The 23,167-nt window shown below is 37.6% G+C and overlaps 2 protein-coding genes across 9 annotated transcripts in view; one reads left to right on the plus strand and one right to left on the minus strand.

Annotated features, from left to right (window-relative positions):
- Positions 1–12,034, plus strand: part of LOC135197193 (longitudinals lacking protein, isoforms A/B/D/L-like) — a 185,139-nt gene extending 173,105 nt beyond the window's left edge. Inside the window, exons 5-6 of one of the 2 annotated variants that reach the window (XM_064224205.1) lie at positions 6,129–6,573; positions 11,343–11,481. In XM_064224205.1, coding sequence (XP_064080275.1) covers positions 6,129–6,572 — 444 coding nt within the window. In that variant the 3' untranslated portion in view covers position 6,573; positions 11,343–11,481. Of the gene's footprint in view, positions 1–6,128; positions 6,574–11,342 lie in introns of both variants that reach the window. The other variant, XM_064224201.1, reaches the window with a different exon arrangement.
- An 891-nt stretch (positions 12,035–12,925) lies between these two features.
- LOC135197198 (F-box/LRR-repeat protein 7-like) overlaps positions 12,926–23,167 on the minus strand; it is a 173,556-nt gene continuing 163,314 nt past the window's right edge. For all 7 annotated transcript variants that reach the window (XM_064224247.1, XM_064224242.1, XM_064224241.1 and 4 more), the window contains 9 exons: positions 20,248–20,447; positions 19,401–19,557; positions 18,663–18,780; positions 17,888–18,048; positions 17,390–17,495; positions 16,388–16,554; positions 15,029–15,231; positions 14,231–14,446; positions 12,926–13,687 (listed from right to left, as the gene is read on the minus strand). In XM_064224247.1, the coding sequence (XP_064080317.1) occupies positions 13,552–13,687; positions 14,231–14,446; positions 15,029–15,231; positions 16,388–16,554; positions 17,390–17,495; positions 17,888–18,048; positions 18,663–18,780; positions 19,401–19,557; positions 20,248–20,447 (1,464 nt within the window). In that variant the 3' untranslated portion in view covers positions 12,926–13,551. The remainder of the gene's footprint in view (positions 13,688–14,230; positions 14,447–15,028; positions 15,232–16,387; positions 16,555–17,389; positions 17,496–17,887; positions 18,049–18,662; positions 18,781–19,400; positions 19,558–20,247; positions 20,448–23,167) is intronic.

Raw genomic sequence — 23,167 nt, forward strand, 5'->3', positions numbered from 1 at the left:
TATTTCCGTTGTAATTCATTTTATGGAGCGTTTGATCAACGGTGATGAAGTCTAATGGTTTTCGAGCAAGAAATTGGTGATTATGGATTGGACGTAAATTTAATCTACCTTTGAGAGACGTTCATAATTATTCAGAGGTCTTTTTGAATGAAGGTTAATGTTTTAAATTTGAATTGAGAATGTTTGCTACTTCAGAGGGAAGTGTTTGATCACCGCGAAAGAAATATATTTCTGTTGAGAGTTTGTTTTCAGAGAAGTTTTTTTGAAATGAAATAGATATTTTATCATTAAAGGGTGATTGTTTACCCAAAGCGTTTTTTCTATACGTATTTGAGTCGAATAAAAGTAGCTTTACTTTTTTATTTGAGAATATTTTTATTTCTTTGTAGAGGCAAGGTAATTCGATGTTATAAAATGGTTTTCACAGTGTGAAGATATGTATTTGCAATGAGATTTATTTTTAAAAGAAATGTATTTAAATTAAGAGGTTCAATTTTTTTTTCTATTTTGGAAGATAAGTTTTATCTTTTTTTTTTTTTTTTAGTTTGCTCTGTCGGAATAGAGACTTTCCTCATTTCCAAATAAATAGTTTATTTTCCAAAAGTAGTGTAGCGTTATGCGCTATGGAAATATGTATACAGTTTTTGTCTTTTTTCCTTAAAAAGCAGTATCTTTTCAAGTAGTTTTAATTTAAAAGTGAATTTTATTTTCCGTGGAGTTATCTTGAGTCCCATGTTCATTCTTAATTTGTATTATCCTGTGTTTTGTTTAAAATGTATCCAAAATGGGTTCCTTTGATTCAAAATGGGTTTTTGTTATTGAAAAAGTATTATCACTGTTTAAACATATGCTGATTTAAATATATTGAATGGGCTGTACGATAAGATTATTTTCCTGCAAAAGCTTACTTTTGTTTTCAGCCAAACTTCCCTTAATTGTTTAGAAAACAGCTTTTGAAATGGTAATCGTAGGTGGCTGGGAAACAGATTGTTAAGTGATTTGTGTCTCCCTTAAACGGCTCTCCAGTCCCTCTCTCCTGTTTCCAAAGGTGGGCTTCGTATATATCTTAAATTTAGTTTCACTGACTTTGGCCAAGATAGAGCCTTAAAGGAAGCTGAATTTTATGAAAGAAAACGTACTTTCTTTTTAAACTTGAAAGAATGTACACCACCAGAACTGAACAGTCATGCAACTTCATAAACGTAAGAATAAAATCAGGCATGAAATAAAAAAAAAAAATTAAATCTGAGCAGTTGCGTAACTTGATAAACATAAAAATAAAATCATTCAAGGAAAAAATAATAATAAATAAAATCGGCCAAGGAATGAAAAAAGTCTTAGTCAGTAAAAATATCTTTGATTTCACAGAAAAAACATCAATGTTAGTTAATCTCCTTGGGATTTCACAGAAACATCAGGTAGTAAAAATATCTTTGATTTCACAGAAACATCAAGGTTAGTTAATCTCCTTGGGATTTCACAGAAACATCAAGGTTAGTTAATCTCCTTGGGATTTCACAGAAACATCAAGGTTAGAATATCTCCACGGGATTTCACAGAAACATCAAGGTTAGTTAATCTCCTTGGGGATTTCACAGAAACATCAAGGTTAGTTAATCTCCTCGTTGGTAAATATACCGACGTAGGAATATCATAACGCCTTTTTTGCCTTGAGATTTATAGCAGAATACGACCTGAAGAGTTTGTCATCAGTGGATTTAAGAAGATTTAATGATACTGAAGAGGAAAGTGAGTTGTCAGGTGTAATTGGTTACTGTTGTACAAAGTCAAGCAAAGGCTTTGTGCGTTCTGGAATCGTTGTTGTCAACGTTGTTATTTACAGTGGGAAGGAGATGTTAGTTTGTATAACTGATTCGCTTGATATCATTTACCAAATAAATATATGGTGTAACCAAATTTATTTTTATGTTTACAGGACTTTGAGAAAAATAACGATTTCTCTTTCCGAATGGTCCTTAATATTCGTAATCATGAAGACAATGTATTATTATTATTATTTTGTTAAAGAGGATGGCAGCATCAGTGGAATTGATTTTAGATGTGGTCTTTTCAATTCTTCTTCTTATTTTCTTCTCGTCAGGGCTGATATTTGCTAATAGCTGGCCGATGTTCATATTCTGGTTTAGGAAATTTCTTAATTAATATCTTTAGAAGACATTTCCTTAACCAGAATATGAACATCGGTCAGCTATTAGCAGATATCAGCCCTGATGAGAAGAAAATAATAAGAAGAATTGAAAAGACCACATATAAAATCAATTCCACTGATTCTGCCATCTTCTTTAACAAAACATGTTTGAGAGAGGGTCTCCTACCTTCATATATTATTATAAGATTATTATTATTATTGTGATGATGCGCTTGATCTGTGCTAAGGAGTTGCATTAAAACGATTATAGGTTACAGCCAGAAATTCAGTAGATGTTAAAATAATTTCTGAGATGTGTGCTGAAGAAAAAATCATGGAATTCACACACAGGCAATTATTATTATTTTTATATGGGGAGGGTTCTTCTTATTCTTTTCTCTGGTATAGTCAGGATAAGGTCGCACCCAATGCTGGCAACAGCGGTAGAAGTTTCCTGAAGAATTAGCAAAAGTGATCAGGTAGTTCTTCGCCGATAACCTGTATGGGAGCATTTGGCAACCACCCCTAAGAAGGCGTGGCCTGTGTCTTAACTTAAGATATTATTATTCTAGTCCTCCTTTGATCGCAGCCTATTCATGTTTTTTTTTTTTTTTTTTTCCCCATTACAATTTACGTGAGTTTCTATGCATATGCTACGAAGGATCTTTTTATTCGTTGGACTGCGTGAGGTGAATATAAATAAAGACTATCCAAAAAAGTGAGAAGTTCACTCTCGACGTTGGTACTGTTGCTGCATAACCACTGGTTCCATGTAACGTAAAAGCACCATACAAACAGACAAACAAGCAAAAAACTTTATGGGATATGGCCATCACGTTTCCAATAATGCAATATGTTTTGTTTATTTTTTTATCGTGATATTTGTCTACATATGGGTAGCTGATCGGAAATAACGATATTCCAGTACAACGGCGTGTTAGGTCGACGCAGCTTTGGTGTTCCTAGTATGTCCTTTGGAATTCTCTTTCGCCCCCCATAGTTTTACCTCACTCTCGTAACAGTTCTTCCTACCATTTCCTTCTGCTTTTTTCATGGTCTGGGCAAGAAAAGGGGACACCAGTTTGCTAGTGCCATCGGCCTTTGCCCTTAGAAGAAAGCTTCTACGCAGTCTGCTTCTCCGTCGTATACGTTACTGTATGCCTTTCGAGTGTAAGATAAAAATAGACGTAATTATTCATAACGTGTAATTCTGTAAGGCTTTGACCGTAAATGACTTTGAATATGATGTGATTGATAGCATAAGGGATCAATATTATTTATTTATTATTTATGGATAATGGATGATTCCGATTATTTTGTATTGCAAGCAAGTTAAAAATGCAAGTTTTTGAAGGTACTATATTAAGTTATATTAATATAGAGTGTAAAATGAGTCTCAAGTCTCTCTCTCTCTCTCTCTCTCTCTCTCTCTCTCTCTCTCTCTCTCTCAGCTGAGAGTCATTGTAATATACCATGTACATTTCTATGCAGCTTTTCGGTCAAATTCGATAGATCTGGATATGTGATAAAGATAGTGTTGGAGTTTCTAAAAATAAAAGGAATGATATTTATAATCTGATGTTTTATCATTAACCTTTTCGGTAAGCGGTGAAATGTGGTCATTTATGTACTCCCAGGGGAAAGCTTATTGATACATTTATATATACTATATGTATATATTATTATGCATTTATGTATATACATATATTCTTAGCCATTTATTCAGTGTGTTATTTTCCATGTAGTAATGTATATATAAGTAATATATATCATATATAATATATATATATATATATATATAGTATATATATATATATATATATATATATATATATATATATATATATATATATAATATTTACATAGCATATATAAACCATTTTGTGCCAGTCATGACCTAGCAAGTGAAATAAGTATTTGGTGTTTAGACGATGTGTTTTGTTGCAAGACAAAGGGATGAGGGAATGGGGCTTGCAGCGTCATCCCAAATGACTTGATAAAAACAGCCATTATATATATTTAGATATATAATATAAATTTATATTATATTTGTATATATAGTATATATATACATATATAAATATATACATATATAAAAAACTCGAAATGCACCAGTTCTGCCCCTTTATTTTGTTTTGTTTCTAAATTAGTTTTGATCTGTGTTTTCGGATACGTCATTCATGACCTAGGTACTGAAAAAATTAATTCTTGGGGCAGACACCACTTAAGGCGTATTATGCTATTTTCTAATATCGTTCAATTGTTATATAATTATTCATTTGTTACTCGACGTTTAATGTCAAATCAATTGGGGAGTGCCATCTCGGTGGCCGCAAGTTCGATTCTTGGGCATTCCATTGAGGAGTTAGATATGTTTATTTCTGGTGATAGAAGTTCACTCTCGACGTGGTTCAGAAGTCACGTAAAACCGTTGGTCCCGTTGCTGAATAACCTCTGGTTCCATGCAACGTTAAAACACCATTCAAATAAACAAACAAACAAACAATTGGGAGGGACATTATCTTATTAGTATTATTATTATTATATTGGGAAAGTAAATCCACAGTAGTATGCTTGTTTGATTTTGTTATTTAAAATATAAATCAAACAGGCATTCTACTGTGAATTTACTTTCCCATTTTATTGACTCGTGATTATGAGTTTTCCTCGGATTATTATTATTATTATTATTATTATTATTATTATTATTATTATTATTATTATTATTATTATTATTATTATTATTATTATATTCAGTAGATGAACCTATTCATATGGAACAAGGCCAAGGGGGCCATTGACTTGAAATTCGAGCTTTCAAAGAATATGGTGCTCATTGGGAAGAAGTAAGTGGAAGTAAAGGGAAATAAATACAGAAAGACGAGATCCTACTTATTAAAAAATAAAAAATAAAATAGGTAAAAATCTATTAGAATGCAAGAAGAATATTAGTAGGGTAGTAATGCATTGCATTATGGTAGATTGATTACCCGTCAAAATACCTTCCTCTTTCTCTTTCCTTTTTTTTTTAATCTTGAATTATTCGGTTCATGAATTAGGCTGATGACCGAGAGGAATTATCTTTCTATATCAGTCTTTCGGTTTCTTGAGACATTTATTTGAAAATAAGGGGCGAAGTTGACTTTCATATTTAGTGACTCATTTGATTCCATTTATTACAATTCAGGGATTCAGTTTATCATCTTGTACGAACTATGGAAGGCGGAATGGCTCCTCTCAAATGTTTTTAGTTCGATTTGTATTTCTTCCAATTCTTTCTCTCTCTTATGAGCAAAGTTGTTTATTTGTCGGTTGTCAATGATTGTGGACTCTCATTAAAAATTAAAATTAATAGTATAATTAAAAAGAAATTATATATCCGTATATGTATATACATATATATTATATGGTTCACACACACATACACACACACACACACACACACCCACACACACACCACACACATATATATATATAATATATATATATATATATATATATATACATATATATATATATATATATATATATATATATATAATATATATATATATAATTTACATACTGACACTCAACTAAAAGAAATTATTCGACTGTGTAATGTTACCTGCCAGTAACCTAAACAAAGGCTGTTCTTGGAAAGAAATAACATAAAAAAAAATAAAAGATCCTTCTCAATGACAATGCTACCTGTCTTCCATTTTAAAAACTTAGTCCTGTGTATAGTTAGCAACAAGCGCTCTCCTTCAAGATGAATACTCGTATATAGTGGTAATGACCCCCGCCCCCATTCAATGTAGAATTTATTGATAGATTATGGGCACTAAAACTGGCGTCACAACATCTAGGTCATTGACGCCTTCCCCACTCATAGAAAAAGAGAGAATCCATAGATGAGAGATAACTTATAGATGCCAATCATTGAAGAAAAGTCCAAACGAAGACAGAATTTGACTCGGGTTGTTTCCCTATCTTCCAGAACAGAAGTGACGAGGCGCCCGGTAGCTTCCAGAACCAAGGGCAGCACTGGATGGGCCCTCCTCCATATTTCATGGAGCCCCAAACCGAAATTGGCCTGGGCGTCATGGAGAGGCCGCCAAAGCCGGAGGGGACGACGAGTGCCTTCGGCAACCCTTCCCCGAGTAAGCGGAGGAGGCACCACGGGTCCCCGGGATCCGACGGCGGTGCCACGGCCGTCACCAACTGCCCCGTCTGCGGGAAGGTGTTCTCCGGAACCAGGCGGCGCTACCATCTGGACCGCCATCTTGTCACTCACACGGGAGAGAGGCCCTTCCCTTGTCCCCACTGCCACTACAGGGCCAACGTCAGGGAGAACATGATCAGGCACGTGCGTGTGCGCCACCCTGAGACACTGGTGGTGCCTGGCGGCCAGGCTTCGGTGCCCTCCATCACACACTGCTGAAGTACGTTGGCCAAAAGGGAGCCATGGATTTCTTGTGGGGGGTGTTCAACAAAGATCCCTTGGTACTCATAGGGTAGGGTTTGGGAGGACAAGGAAGTACCCGAGTGTTTAAAAAAAATGTATCGGAGGTAACAAATAAAATGAAAAAGACTGAACGCACCGCTTCTTATAGGTTACGGTACTTGGAGACTATGAACTTCACTTTTGAATTGAATGGGATAACGTTATTGACGGGAAGGAAGTTTTTGATAGTAAATACCTGACAATGGACTTTACCATAAGATGAGCTTTTTGTCTTTAATTGACCCAGTTAGACTGCTGTTAAAAATTGAACCCAGTCGACCCTCTCAAGCAATGACCCAAGTTTACTTTCAGGCGTAGTTTGACCTAACGTCAAATAAGGTTATCATTTCAATATATTTCGTGACGAAAGATGCTCGTTAGTCATGCACTGGCCGCAATCGATTTTAGTAAATTCCCTTAAGTTGGCCCCTAGGTCAGTGACTCCAGTTAAGTTTTGTTATATAGTGACCCTGTTTGACCCTTTCCGAATGACGCGTGGTCACTACCTATCTTAATTGGGCACCCATGGGAAAGGCTGTACCTTAAAACATCAACGTAACTGCCAAAAATTGTATGCTCCCAAATGCTGAAGTTATTCCAGTTAAAGTGATCTTGATAAATGTTCTTTCGTAGTTTTTCGAGTCAAAGATTATTTCATTTTGACGATTTTGAATTATGCGTCCTTAGTCGACTTGCTAGACAGTGAATGCATAAGACTTTCTTTGATAGTCTGGTTAAATTGTAAGCGATTCACTTCTATTTCTGTTGAAGTTCGTAGGCCAACGGAACGGACAAAGCTCTACAGAATGAAGAGCTTAAAGACACTTTACTAGTTCAAGCTTGAGGTAAACGAGAATAATATGTGTGAAGGAGCAGGAGTGTACCCCAGATCAAGGCTTAGGCTGAAAAAAGCGATTTTGAATTTGTCTAGAAAAAGTAAATGTTTTGTTTATTTCTGTGGATGGGTTGTTCAGACTACCTGGTGAAATGTTTCGTATAGAATTGAAGGTTTGCTCGCTCAATTAGAGAAACTTTTTTTCTTTAATCTGACTTACAATGTTTAAAGGAGATCCCGAGTATTTATTTTTTATTTTTTATTCAGGTGTTTGTAGGAGTCACGCACTTTATGATTTGGTTAGGTTGACATGTACGTTAGAGAAATATTAACTTGGCGTTTATTTTTTTCTAGTCAACAAAGAAACGGGTAGAAGGGAATGTTCCCGTTTCGCTACAGCCTTGTCTGTGATACAATCCCCAATGTACTATGTAAACCTATACACTATATATATATATATATATATATATATATATATATATATATATATATATATATATATATATATATATATATATATATATATAGTTCCACAATTCAATCCAAATCAGCTCTTTATAGACATAGTCCAGTCTACTCTATAGTTAATGGAACAACACCTAATTCAGTACTTATTTTATATATATATATATATAATATATATATATATATATATATATATATATAATATATATATATATATATATATATATATATATATATATATATATATATATATATATATAAATAAGTACTGAATTAGACGTTGTTCCATTAACTATTAAGTAGACTGGTCTATGTTCTATAAAGAACTGATTTGGATTAAATTGTGGAACTCGAAGATTTGAAAAGAAAAAATAGTCTGTACTCATAATACTCTCTTAGCCACTGCAATTCAAACCGTTGCTGTTAATCCTGTGCAGAAGAAGCATATTTTTTTCAACCCGAGATGAGATTTTTTAGTTGTTTCTTACCTTGATGTGTCTCATAACTCGCATACAATAGACTAAATCATGTTTATGTTTTACATGTTTGTTTGTTTATTCTTACCAGGTTAACAGAAGTTACATTAAGCAAGCACGTTTTTTTTCATGTAATTATATAATCATAAATAACAAGACCTTTGTCTCTGTTGCAGTAAATAATCTAAAAGTTGATTTGTTTCTGTAAACTGACGTTAATTATGGTCCTGGACGGTGGGTTACTTAATGAACGCGTAATGGACTTTAGGAGATGATCATTTATGCAGTCTCTCTCTCTCTCTCTCTCTCTCTCTCTCTCTCTCTCTCTCTCTCTCTCTCTCTCTCTCTCTCTCTCCAAGGTTTTATGTTTCCACAACTGAAAGTTCTGAAAAAAGATGAAACCACTTACACACAGTGTTTGTTCGTGTCATATACAGACAAACGAATTAGTGTTGCAGGTACACGAAAGATTATTATATGAAAGGCATTCTTTACAGACAAAATATCGCATGAGCAAGGTAATTACTATTTGCAATTTGCCAAAGTCGTAATGCTCCTCGTAGGTATATATGCCATATTGATACCTTTCCGACCTTGTTGCTTTCCACAGTCACGAAAGGTAACGGCTGACATCGTAGTCTCTGTCTAAACGCAGGGTTTAACTGTGATCCCTAAACTTACAGAACGCCTTTAGACATGCATGAAGACATACATGTATGATGTACAGTAAGTTCCAAAACTGAAGCGACAAATTTCAGAGGATTTCGTTCGACATTCACTAACTGGTAACTACAACTCGTAGCTGAAATTTTTTTTTCTACAATGAAAGCTCTATCAAGCAAAATACAGCTAACATATGATGCACAAATATCAAATCTATGATATTTATAACAATCATAAGAAAAAATTACGGTAATAATAATTATTTTCAAGTATAGTAATTACTTCAGACTATAGAAACGAAACAATCTGAAATTCTCGTTCAACACAGGATTACCAACATTACCAATGTTTATCTCGAGCAATGTGGAAACAAATATTTAATATCGTAGTGCATTATCAATTATTTTAGCGAAGATTCATAAAACCATGGAAGTATCAATAGAATGTAAAGGGAAAATCTCCGCGACATTAAACATAATCAACCATGAATGCACCTAGATTCAATAGAGAAGTTGGGTGTGGTTGGTAGTTCTGATTCTAGCTTCTAGGACCGAGCATAAAACACCATCTTCGAGAAAGGCTCTAACTGCTGCTGCTACCTTCAGGTGACTAGGCCTAGTTCCGGGCATTGCAAGGCTTACAATGCCGGGCCACTGTCTGTTATTTAGGCAAAGATAGAACCTTCAAGACCGATACCAGGACCTGTCCTTGCAACTGGGAAACAGACTCGCTATATAAAAAAATAAGAAAGACGGTCGCAATAAACCAGAACACCCGTAATATCACCACCTGGTTAAGTAGGGAGACGACAGACCCCAACCACCCCTCCCCCCTCTACCTCTACCTACAATACTAACTCCACCTTTTTCACTTCAACCTTTTACCTCAAATTTTGGAATCATATCCCAACCATGAAATTTAAGACTGAATTTGTGTAAGTGGGCGTATCATAAGAGAGTGATATCACCCAAATTCATATTTCCACGGACAACCAGTAATCAGTTCAATCCAGTCAAGCATCATTGTATAACAGAAATTTATGAGTTTTTTGGGGATGGATGTATATATATATATATATATATATATATATATATATATAATATATATATATATAAAGAAGCACCCGAGCATGACCAATAGGCCTAGTGCTTGATTCTTAAAACAGAACCTCTGGTTATTCCTGACTAGATGAAAAGGCCCTGAGAGAGAGAGCGAAAGAAGAGAGAATGAGAAGATAGAGAGAGAGAGAGAGAGAGAGAGAGCATAACAGGAGATAGGCTCAAATTAAATAATGCTCGCCAAGCATATTTCACACTCCGGATCGTATGAACAAGAATAAGTCCTCTACTCATGCTCTGAAAAAAAAAAGTGGAAACCTACGATAATACGTGTTTGGTGCGACCCTGAACACAATTTCACATGCAAAAATTTGCACAGTTGAGAAATTCGATGAAATTATTAACTAACAAGCTGGAAAACATATTTTCTTGATTCTTGAAATAGTCCTAACCATGTTACCAATGCTAAACGCGCATATAACTTCTCTGTGCTTTATCAAAAGAAATCATAATAACTCTCGATATAACGCTATAAAAGTAGAAAGTTAATTTACAAATATTAGGAAATGCTTATGCACTCGGTTCCTGCTGCCACTCTATGGTGAACACTTGATATCACACTTTGAGAGCCGCAGAAGTTTCTTTGGGGGAAAATTTTTTTTAATAAACAATTATTGAACTAACATTGATCATTCACTGGGGAGATACTTTCTGCGCATATACAGTTAATCACTGATACGTATTAGCAGATAAATAGGATGACAATAATTGGAATAAAATATACTAACTGCAACCCAGAGTTTCTAAAGAAGTACGATCAATTCTGAGATTTGTCACTTCACTTCTGGAACTTACTGTACAAAACAATATATTGCAGTTGATAAGTCTAATAGAACCATGAGCTGTAGTAGATCTGTGATGTGTGGGAGTATTTGACGTCTTACGAAGGTTAGGTTTGGTTAGTAGTCACCATAAGATTTGGTTGCATTTTCCAAGTCCTATAGATATAGGCTTATCTATTGGTGGTTGATTCCCAATAAGTTAGGTTAATAATCGCATGTAAGAAGAAACTGATAAGGTTAGTAGGCTCTTTTGTTGTCGTTCATCTTTGATTGGCAAAGTATTGTAACTGAACTTTTAAGTTAGTTTTGCGTTCCAACGCATTTCTGCCTTTTCATATTAAGCATCGTGGTGCCCTTTGTCTTTCCAGGAGGAGGCCAGCTACGGCGTGAGCTCCTGCGACGTCTGCGGGAAGCAGTTCCACGGATGCAACCAGCGGTTCCTCCTGAGGAGGCACCTGCTGACTCACACGGGCGAGAGACGCCACTCGTGCCCTTACTGCTCCTACCAAGCCAACCAGGCGGGCAACCTCAACAGGCACATCCGCAACCTCCACCCTGCCCAGGCAGCCGTCGCCAACCTCGCCCTGAACGAGCTGTCTTCTTCGTCGGCCATCATCGGGGCGGGAAGCCTCGCCGCCCAGCATAACCTCATACGCCCCCTTCCGAGGGGTTCTTCCAGGCCCGCGCCAGCCATCCTGAGGCCGTCTGTCTCTTCGACAGCCGGTTCGATTTCTCCTAGTCAGCAGGCGGCGCCGTCGTCTAGGTCTCTGTCGCTGTCCATGACGGAACACATCCCCCGCCTGCAGTTGCATCCTCAGACGAGCGCCTCGTCCCCCGGCGGAAGTTCCGGCGTCAACAGCGTCGTACCTAAAGTGAATGTGGCGAATGGCGGACCAAATTGAAGCGATGGATTTTATGTTCAGAAGAGAGGGAGGAGATCTCGACTCGACTGCCCTGAAAAGGCAGTTGTTTCCATGGAGGACATAAAGTTATTTATTTATTTGATTGTTTTCTGAATGTAAATTTCAGGTGGTGTTTCAAGTAGAAAATACCGAAAGTCCGAAGTATTTTCTTTCATTCCCCCAGAGTGATTTGCTCTCTCTCTCTCTCTCTCTCTCTCTCTCTCTCTCTCTCTCTCTCTCTCTCTCTCTTTCCATCAGTAGATTGAAATGTTTAAAAAAAACAGTTAAATTGTTAAAAGCCGTAATGATATCTGCTGCCAACTGAAAACCTAAATGGCAAAATCAAACTGTTTTAAAAGACGAACCGGCTATCTTTCCCTATTCTTTCTTTTTTTTTCTCTCTCTTGTTTCCATGGGACCTGATCTGAAATGGGTATACGACTGCCCTTCCCATCCGCCCGTGGGGCGTGGGTTTCAAGCAAGGCCAACAGAATTAAAAGTTAAAATTCTGTTGGCCTTGGGTTTCAAGAATGGCAGAATTCCATAATCTCTGTGCGTACGACAGTTGCCAGAGGTCTTTGTTCACTTGTGGCACCATAATTACCCTCAGTATTGGTTTGGTATGTAAGGAAAACTGCTGCAGTAATAAAGTTTTTTTTTTTTTACTTTTATTGACGCATAACAGTTTGGTTTCTAACAACAACAAAGGACGATAAGAAGTGCATAAAGAGAAAACGTAATTGGAGAAAACGGATAACGCAACAATAAACAAAAGCACGTTTGCGTAGACGATGCGCACGATCCATTCCAAATACAAATATCCGTTATTTACCTAAATTAGTATTTTATTATTGCCTGCCTACGTGAAAAGCCGTAAGATCTTTAAATCATCTATGCACAGGCAATGAATTGCCAAAAATGGCGGTTAATGGCAAGTGGTGCGTGCTATTTACGTAAAATGTAGACCTAACTAGAAGTAACAATGATGTATCTATGTTATCTATTCATTACAGGAAGCCCAAATGTATCTCAGAAGCTTAAAAAGTTAATGTATTGTGAAATATTTTAAATATTTTCAATTATTAAAAAATATAAAATTGAAGGCACTTTGTTTCTTATTTTTGTACGCAGTGGATGGCGCTTAGGTCTAAATTTAATCAAGTAAGTTGGTTTTGTTTTAACTTTTTTTTTTTATTATTTTCCGTGTGATTCTGTTATTGTATATTTTTTTATTTTATGTTTTTAAGACCTCAGTTGCCCGTAAACATACTGATAGTGATGCTGCAGGTTGCGCAGAATCAAGTCGTTACCTATCAACAAAATGAAATTTTTTTTTGTAAACTCGTAGTGACCAACGCAATATCGTCATGGAATTTCGCGTTTTTTCGTAATTGGTTAAGTAATGTAGAGTTCCGTAGTTTGTCAACGGCTTTACTTAAAAAAAATATTTGATGTTGATTAGTATGTAGTGGAAGTACGTTTTTTTTTTCAATGTTTTACTGCTGAACATCAGTTCATCATAAAAGAAAAATTCCTCTTCCGACATTGTTTTTCATGATGACCTCGAACGGAATATCCCTCTTATTTTTAAACTTTAAATTACGCTGTTTACTGTACTTCCTATTGTTCTTGAGGACGTATATCGCATTTTAGAGGGTAGTATTTGTATGACGTATTAATTATTGATCAGATCTCTATAATGAGTCAGGAGGTAGACGATTGAGACACTGCAGTTGGTGGCTGTTCTGACGACTGTGACTCTGTCCGCTCGCTCGAAGTTGGCCTTCACGATTTCGTAGTATTTGCCGTCCCTGAAAAAAACAAGAAGAAGATGAAGGATATTATTAACAAAAGAAAAAAAATAGATAAAATGTTACTAGAGATAGTGTGAAAGTTCTATTTATATATAATGCAAAGAAGGAAAAATTATATTTAAAAGGGTCAAGACTAGTCACTGAAAGAATGACGGTAGATATTACGGGAATCGGATCAGTAGCCTTTAAGAGGGAGGAGCATAATTCTTAGGCTTAAAGGTCTAGACGTCGCCCATGAGCAGCAGAGGCAAGAGACAGTCACTTGCCCCTGTCCAGTAATGTTTAGCATTGCTGTAAAAGATAACTTATAACGGATATATTTAAGCAGCGAACGAGGCTGTTATTTGACTTCATATACAAATAATGTGTTTATAGGAAGTTAATGTAAGACCAAAGGCATTTGACACTGCTAGAAATATAGTAAACGTTATGATATGATGTGGCATGTCTCAGGAATCCTATTTCTCTCCGGCCTGTGCAACGCATGGCATGAAAATGCCCCCATCTGCCTATCTTATCGAAAGACTTGAGTCTACTCACGCCAAGACGAGGCACTTGAGACGAAGGCAGCGGACGCGCATTGTGTCAATGGCTTTCTGACTCTTGTCCGAGTATCTGAGAGACTCGGGGTCCCAGGAGAGTTCCAGGCGTTCCAGATTCTGGCCGTAGCGGGCGATGTTGTCCAGAAGACCGTCCACGTGGATCTTACCCATGAGACGGTAAGACAGACCCTCCGTCAGCCCCATCTTAAGGATCCTGTTGTGGAGTGGGATGAGGGATATTATAGTACTAATAATAACTCAGAATCAGGACTCCAGGTTTCAGGGGGAAATGAGTGAATAAGTGACTGGCTCTATCGAGTGTTGCGGCCCATGGTGTGCGCACAAATAAAAAGCTTACATGGCTGTCTCCCACCCGTTAATGTACAACCCCCACTGGCACTGTCTCCCAAGAATTTCGGTCCCCGGCAATTCCTTCCTAGTGAATTCTTTTAAATTTATATATATGTCACATTTGAAACAGAGTAGTGCATGTTTTTAACAAATAATTATGAAAAGGAATAGACAGAGGCTTCGAGAGGAATTTTATTTTGGATCTTTCTGTAGTGGTAATAATAAAAACTATAGTGATAATTTACGAGGAATATGGGAATAGTTACTCGAGGAATTTGGGAACTTTTGCAACCGGCCCCCTCCTCCCTTTACGGTTCTATTGACTGGTAAATTTCCATAGCCCATTTTCGAAGGTATCAAGGTTATTTGAAGTCGATAAAAGAGAAGAGCAAGAATAATGATGTCAGTGAATGAAAATACTCCACACTGAAGTGCTCAGGCCTACCTGATGTTCTTAAGAGCTGGCATGACGTTTGAGCAGAGAGAGTCTGTGCACTGGGGAATGCCGGACAAAACCAGTCCTCGGAGATTTTGGCCATAGCGGGCCAAGAATTTGTAAAGACCTTCCTCGGACAGGTTGTCGCAGAGGTCGAGGTCAAGAGCGATCAGGCTCTTGAGATTGCCGCGTTCAGTCCACGCCTTCAGCACCTGCGAATTAAGTTAAGTATATGTTAGTTTTACCCAGTCGAGGTCAGACGGAGAAGAGATTATCGGTGACTCACCTTCCAGAGTGGGCCACAGTTCTTCCCACGCCGACACAACATTCCCACCTGACCCTTTTAAGTGACCCGTGGCCGACAACCACAACTTAGGGTCTTTCTGGAGATGTGGCCCACGAAATTTGTCTCGGCCGTTTCTCTCCGACTGACCTTTACTATGTTGGCCTTGGTTTTACCAGACCACCGAGCTGATTAACAGCTCTCCTAGGGCTGGGCCGAAGGATTAGATATATTTTTACGCGGCTAGGAACCAATTGGTTACCTAGCAACGGGACCTACAGCTTATTGTGGGATCCGAACCACATGACATCGAGAAATGAATTTCTATCACCAGAAATAAATTCCTCTGGTTCCGCGTTGGCCGAGCCGGGATTCGAACTTCGGACCACCGGGTTGGTAGCCGAGCGCGAAATCCACTCGTCCAACGGGGAACTATAGGACCTGCGAGGATTAGAATAGAATATAGAATTAGGGCCAAAAGCCAAGCGCTGGGACCTATGAGGTTATTCAGCGCTGAAACGGAAATTGACAGGAAAAGGGGTTGAAAGGCAGTTGCACTATGAATCAATTGTTAGGAGAGGGTAGAAAATAAGATGGAAGATACAGAATATGACGGAGGTACAGTTAAGGAATGAAAGGGGTTGCAGCTACTGGCCGAAGGGACGCTGCAAATAATCGTAAGTAATGCCTACATTGCACGGCATGAGGTGCACTGACGGCACTATCCCTCTACGGGGATGACATGGCTGGCCTTGTTGATGTCATGGTTGTTGTTTATGATGATGTTGTTGCGAAGCCAGTGTATGGCGTAAAACAATCTTTGGTGGCAAGGTGAGCTGAGCGAGTTTAATGAGTTCCTTTGGCTTATCCTATAAGAGTGTGAGTGTATTTTGAACAACCGAAACGACATTATAATAATAATAATAATAGCAATAGTAACAAGGTATTTCTAGTCTCTTTTAAATTCTGCGCACCATGCTGTCAATCAGTGGCACTAGAACTGAAATTTCCCATGTTTGTGCCATCGCGATGCCAGCAGTCTGACATTATTCCGGAAAGTATACTTGAATGCAGCGAACACTCACAGCATCCGTGAAGCCGTCGAGCTGTCCAGCGCTCAGCCACCTGATGGCTGGGATGCGGGACAGCAGGTCGATGAGGCAATCTGCGGAGAGGTCGGTGGCCGTCACGTCCAGCTCTGTCACCGAGGACTTCTCCCATTCGGCAGCGGTGACGTTATCGCTCTGGAGACCTGGTGGGCAGACAACAGCTTTAGCTAATGGGTCTCATGGTGAATCGGACAGTCTGACATTAGTCTGAAGGTCAAAGTAAGTTACACTGCATATATGATATTATTTAAAAGATTGATTTTGTGCATAGATAGTACGATATTATCCTTTTATAAAAATGGTAAAACAGCATCAATTACTAGTGAAAACATTGTATAATTTTGTATTTACACTTTACTGGTAGAATAAATTAGATTACTCTATGAAGTTGCTCTTTGAGATTGAATGAATCGTATTCACGTCAAGATTTTTACTTTTCTTTCTGAGAGCTACAGGAGCTTGCAAGCAGCACTAGAATAAGGATCAGAGCGGTTATAAGGTAAAATATCATCGAGAAGAGTGAAAGAACATTTATTGTGAAGTAGGCAGTATTAGAATGAGTGAGGGAAATGTCATTCAGAATGCATGGATATTTTGATAAGAATAAAAAAAAAATCTATACGCGATTCTCTTTTCAAATAAAATTCTGGTTTTTAGGGAGAGGAGATTATCCCAAATAAAATTTGACTTTATCATCGTAACATGGCAGACATATTTCGGAAGCTTTCCTTGCGTTGTAAAATGAATAAGGTATTTTTTATGCATACTGTATTTTTAAATAGGATTACATTCATAACACACATTACAGTTATATAAAAAGTATAAAGTAATCTTTATATAAACTGCATTTATTGATGCGCAAAGTCTACGTAACCACGTCACGTCTTTAAATTAGATAACAGTTTGCAATGTTGGAAATGGAAAGTGTGCTTTATAAATATTGCAGTGATGCACGAGAAGACTATTCACTATACATACTGCATTGTTGCATGAGGAGGCACTTCAGCTTCTTGCATCTGCCCAGTAGAATCTTCAAAGACGTCCCTGTCACCTTAGAGCAGAAGTTGACGGCCAGACATTCCAGCTGTAGGAAAAAGAAGTAAATGCAGATCGTAATGGCTGGTGGTCTTTACCGGGTGAACGTAGAGAACAAAGCAGTTTCGCCTCTCTCTCTCTCTCTCTCTCTCTCTCTCTCTCTCTCTCTCTCGTGTCCCCTGCCTGGACCCCCCTGCTCTTAATGAGAGTAACTTTTGATAAAAAGTCTATCATTTCTACCATGAAGGTGTTAATGAATTATAATGATCTTATTTTGAAATAAAACTGCCATAACCTCTTCATCGCCATGTGGCGGCTCTAAACGGCTGTCTCTGCTCCAATGCTTGGCCGTATATACAGCCCAAATTTCATACATTCGTGCGCACACATACACGAAGCGTACCCTTCACACACCTTAAAGAAATTAGTTATATATCTCACCTGGATGCAATTAGAGCTGAAAGCTTCAATGTGGGAGTCATCGACGAAGTTGATGCCGTAAAGGTTGACCACCTTCAGATTTGGTGTGGCAGACTTCAACTTGTGGATGTTGATGACCTCATAGATTTCCTCTTCCTCCTCGTCCGCTTTCTCGTAGGTGCCTGTGGGGTGATTGAGCCGATAGTGGAGAAAGCTAATTGGGTTAAAGGTTTGATAAGAATCGCACGAAGAAAGCCAATGAATGCAAAAAGTGAAAAATGGAACTATTGAAGTGGTTACTGGTACTAAGGTTCCGTCGAGCATTATAGACTACTGCCAATGGTCACAGTGTACGTGCAAGCTATAGAGTAGTGTGTCCCTAAAGTCTGGATATACAGGCAGAATGCATATTTTCGATAAAAATTGAACAGCGTTGCATTTAATAGAAACATTAATAGATAGCATCTTTAATTTGCGAGATTTACATGAACCCCATGCATTAGCACCACATTTCCGTCACCAGATCATAATCTTTTGCTGTTTGGAATGGTTCACCCAATGCAGATTGCTTAGCGACCTGTATCGAACATTCTGTTGGGGTGACTTCACCAATCATAAAAACAAAGCATAGTCGCTGAACATCCCAGTCTTCGCTGAATCGGTTGTTCTCAGTTAATAGTGATATTTTCAGAGTACAGACTTTAGCATGTATAAAATGCCTAAAAAACACCATGTATAAAATGCCTAAAAACTAAAGAAAAAGAGAAAATACGACAGAAAGAAAGAAGTGACTAACCTACAAGGTGCAAAACTTCTAGACCGTTGATGAAATTATAGATCTTTCGCATGAAACCTTCCATGAAGATGACGGCCGATAGACAGATACACATCGTCCGTAGCTTCGTTGGGAAAGCCTGTGAGGGCATAGATTTTTATAGGAATGAAATGATTTTGTAAAAATCTGTCTAAACTACAGAACAACGGTTGTATGAAAATAATTATTATTAGAAACATAGTTAATGAAACCAGTGAAACCAGCAACTGGTAACGATATTTGATATAAATTCAGTTTAATCAACATTAGTAAAAAAAAAAAAAATGATCATGACACTTCTTTAAACAATAGGCAGATTTTTTTTTTTATTGAAATCAGTATGAAGTAGATAAAAATTAGACAGGGTAGATAAGTTAGAAACAGACTTTTTGATTGGAGTAGCTTCAACCGTGTAAAATTGTGCTGAAAATGGTTTTGAAACAGAAACGTGTTAAGAAAGATTAACTTATGTAACTTTTAAACTGGGTTCAAAACATTAAGGAATAGAATTTTTTTTACATACATTCGGTATGGCAACTGGAAGAAAAGTATTTTGTTTTTTCTCTTCACATACTCGTGCCAAAAAAAGGCACACAAATTAGTTAAAGGACTTAACAAATAGAAGAGAAATTACTTTTTTTAAGCAAGAAAAATGAATCTTATCCAGTTAAGTTCGATAGCCTTTGGCAGTCTCATGTTTGTCTCGGAAAGTCGCCTTACCTGGAGGTCATTGAAGTCGTGCAGCTGCATGGCGGTGGAGAAGTCCAGGAGCATGTTGGTCAAGTTGGGGCACTTCTCAGCCAGGTCATGCAGGACTGGGTTGGTAATAAGGTCCATGGGCATCTCGATGTACTTCAAAGAGGCGGCAAACCGAGTGCTGAAAAGTGAAACGGTATTTGTTTAAAATTTTAAGGACCGATAGATTGGTAGCCTAGATACCATTCGTAGTCCAGGTCAGACAAAAATTAGGAAAAAGGACAGCGTAATGAAGAAGGTAGATCTGACTCCTTAAAAAAAACAAGGGAATTTCTGATAACTTGATGGCGGTGCCATAGCATCATGCAATTTGGTATCTTGCTGCCAGAATTGGCGCTATATGATTGATATCAGTGGGAAATTCAAAGTCGTGAATATCCGTCCATTAACTTGCGCGAATTCAGTTTCCCACATAAATAGATCGGGTAACTGTTTGACATGAGCAATTTAGCGGGAACAAACTTGAGCGCAAGCATAGTACTATTATGCAGTGAAACAAAGATTCTGGTCTTCTGGTGCAAAGCTTTGAGAAGTGTGGGTATTAAAAATGGCAGTAGGTCTAATTAATAGTCATGGGTCCATGAGAATGACGTTGAAAGGCTTCGACACTTTTACGTTAAACAAAAAAAGAAAATTTTTTTGAGGAGTGGTGAGCACACCTGCTGAGTATTATTTTATAAAGAAGTAAGTCTTGGCTTAAGTTTCACATATCATTTAAGAGCAAAACCATAGGGCTAGCCCCTTAACTGAAAAAAAACTTCACCTTAGTTGCTTGGCCAAACAGACCTATATATAGTACTAGCATTCCTACTTGATGAGGTAAAGAAGAGCGTCGATGCTGTTGACATGGAGGCCGTTCCATTCCGGACGAAGGGACACGGCGTCCCAGAGCTTGGTGTCGTAAGCTATGGTTCGCCATTTCTTGCAGACGGTGGCGTTAGCAATGATCTCCCTGTGGGGCAGGTAAGAGAAGATCTTCAGGAGGACCTTGTCTGGTAGCTTGTCGATTGTCTGGGGGAAAAGAAAGGGGAAATCGTGTAAGCCTGGTGGTCTGGCTTTGGTTTTGAATTCGTTTGGTGGGTGTCAGGGTGAGGATTTTGTTTTGTTTTGCTTTTGTTGAGTACAGCAAGGTCTAGAGATTTAATCCTCTGTTCCTAGGTACTGCAAAGTCCCTAGATTTAATCCTCTGTTCCTAGGTACTGCAAAGTCCCTAGACTTAATCCTCTGTTCCTAGGTACTGCAAAGTCCCTAGATTTAATCCTCTGTTCCTAGGTACTGCAAAGTCCCTAGATTTAATCCTCTGTTCCTAGGTACTGCAAAGTCCCTAGATTTAATCCTCTGTTCCTAGGTACTGCAAAGTGCCTAGATTTAATCCTCTGTTCCTAGGTACTGCAAAGTCCCTAGACTTAATCCTCTGTTCCTAGGTACTGCAAAGTCCCTAGATTTAACCTCTATATCTATGTGTACAGCAAGGTCTAGAGACTTAATCCTCTGTGCTTAGGTACTGCAAGGTCTCTAGATATAATCTTTATGCCTAGGTATACTGCAAGGTTTCCAGATTTAATCTCTATGTCTATGTGTACAGCAAGGACTAGAGATTTAACCCACTAGGCCTAGGTACTGCAAGGACTCTTAGGTATAATCTCAGTGCCAAAGTGTAGCTACGGCAAGATATAGAAATTTGATGTCTAGGCCCAGGCGTACTGCAAGGTATAGGGATGTAATCTCTAGGCATAGGCCTAGGTATACTGCGAGGACTTAATCTCTTACCTAGGTTTACTGTAAGTTCTACAGATTTAATCTTTAGGGCTAGTTGCACAGCAAGGTAGTACCTAGAATGTACTGCGGCGAGTACTGTCGGCCAAAAAACTCGTGGCAGAGTTTCATAATTTTTCGTTCACCTGCCTGTGAAACACGATTCATGCCTTATTTATCTATTTTTCTTTTTCAAAGATGGATGAAATCATGTGTAATGACATTAAAAACAGTCACTGATATCTTTAGAACATTATGTTATGTTATTGTGTAAAACTATTTTCCATATAGCAAAATTGACGTGAACGAAACGAAGTGATGAAAAACGTCATATCACAACCATAGATATGCATTACCAAATAGATAGGAGACACCTATCACTCGTAGTATCACCCATAAAACATAGTTCCTTAAATTATCATTTCAATATTAAGTTGAAGGTAGTTGAACTATTCCATTTGTTAAATTTTACAGAAAACATTGGAATCTCACAAAATGCTATCAAATTTAAAAACAAAAAGAAAAAAAAACCGATATCTTAACAATGTGAACTAGGCGACCTCACTCTATTGCTTTTGATGTTATGTGCACGGGTATCTAATGTCAATGTGTCATTTATCGGTCTAAGAAACATCCTTCGATGAGCGAGAGAATTATTGCACTGCATTCGGTGCAAGTTTGTTTCTGTTGGAGAGATATCAAGAAAGCTTAATAAACCGGAGAGAATCATACATAGATGAATAAATTGTTGTTTAAAGGACGGCAAAGTTTAGAACATGGGCCTAGAGGTGGAATACCTCGAAGCCACCACATGAGAGCAAGACAATACAGTAGTGAAAATGTTGCTGAGACAACATTCATTTGTGAACTTTGAATTCTAGTGCCTCGTCACGACATTGCTGAACCAGGGATCATAACTAGCTTTACGCTTATGACTGGTGTCTGATGAATACTTTAGATGGAGAGGAAGAGATTTTTAAATCTACACTTGAAGTCTGATAGTTGTCTAATGAATAAGCAAACTTATCTTTGATGGATGAGAGATTCAGTTAGGCTTACTTTTTTTCTTTTTTTTATCGGTGGCCAGTGATTACCACGGATAGGGAGGGACACGGTTTCAATGATGCATGCATTTTTTTTCTTCAAAACCTAAAGAATACATTTTATTGGGAGATACTTTACTACATCGGCCTAATCCTTCCATCACTCCTATAAGCCACCTCCGCTCCGCTCTCTTCTACATCTCAGCGACTAGATCCGACTTCTCACTACGAACTCCACCTCGTGAAAGCATCACTAATGATAACGGTTATTTTAAAATTCCCCGCACCGACAACGGACGCCTTAAAATACATGTTTGTAAAACATTTTCTGTTCAAAGAAACTTTATCTTTCATCCACAAAATGTGTGCATACCCTCGTGTTACACCCTGTAGCCGTCAAAGAGCAACCCTTGATTAAAGCAGTAGGTTTTTCTTGAGAGAAAAAAACAAAAAAACATGAAATAGACTTAAACGAGAACGTCACCTTTCCTATTTCTTATTCTTTCAGCTGCTTATAATATGCTTATGTAAGTAGGTCTAGTAGTTATACATGTGAACTAATTTGAATTAATTTCTATTTAAAAGAAATGAATAGCTACAGAAAGATCATCCTAAGAAAGCTTTAAGGAAAGTAAGCCTTTCTTAATGTATTCGTCAGTTTTGACTCCCACAGCTTTCCAAGGTGTCCAAATGAAACAGGATGATATGCAAGGAAGAATCGATAATAAAAATAAGAAAGAATTATATTCGTTTGATTTTTTTATAATTGCTTTTTGACTTTTGAATAGCTAGGTCTGAGTTAATTATGTTAAGCAATTATTAAAAGGATAAGAAGAAAGGCGAACATGGCTAATAAAACAAGAATAACGGGAATAGTCAAATAAAGCAGATTTATATATATATATATATATATATATAATATATATATATATA

The sequence above is a fragment of the Macrobrachium nipponense genome, chromosome 18 (assembly GCF_015104395.2).
Source record: "Macrobrachium nipponense isolate FS-2020 chromosome 18, ASM1510439v2, whole genome shotgun sequence".
Classification (NCBI taxonomy): Eukaryota; Metazoa; Arthropoda; class Malacostraca; order Decapoda; family Palaemonidae; genus Macrobrachium; species Macrobrachium nipponense.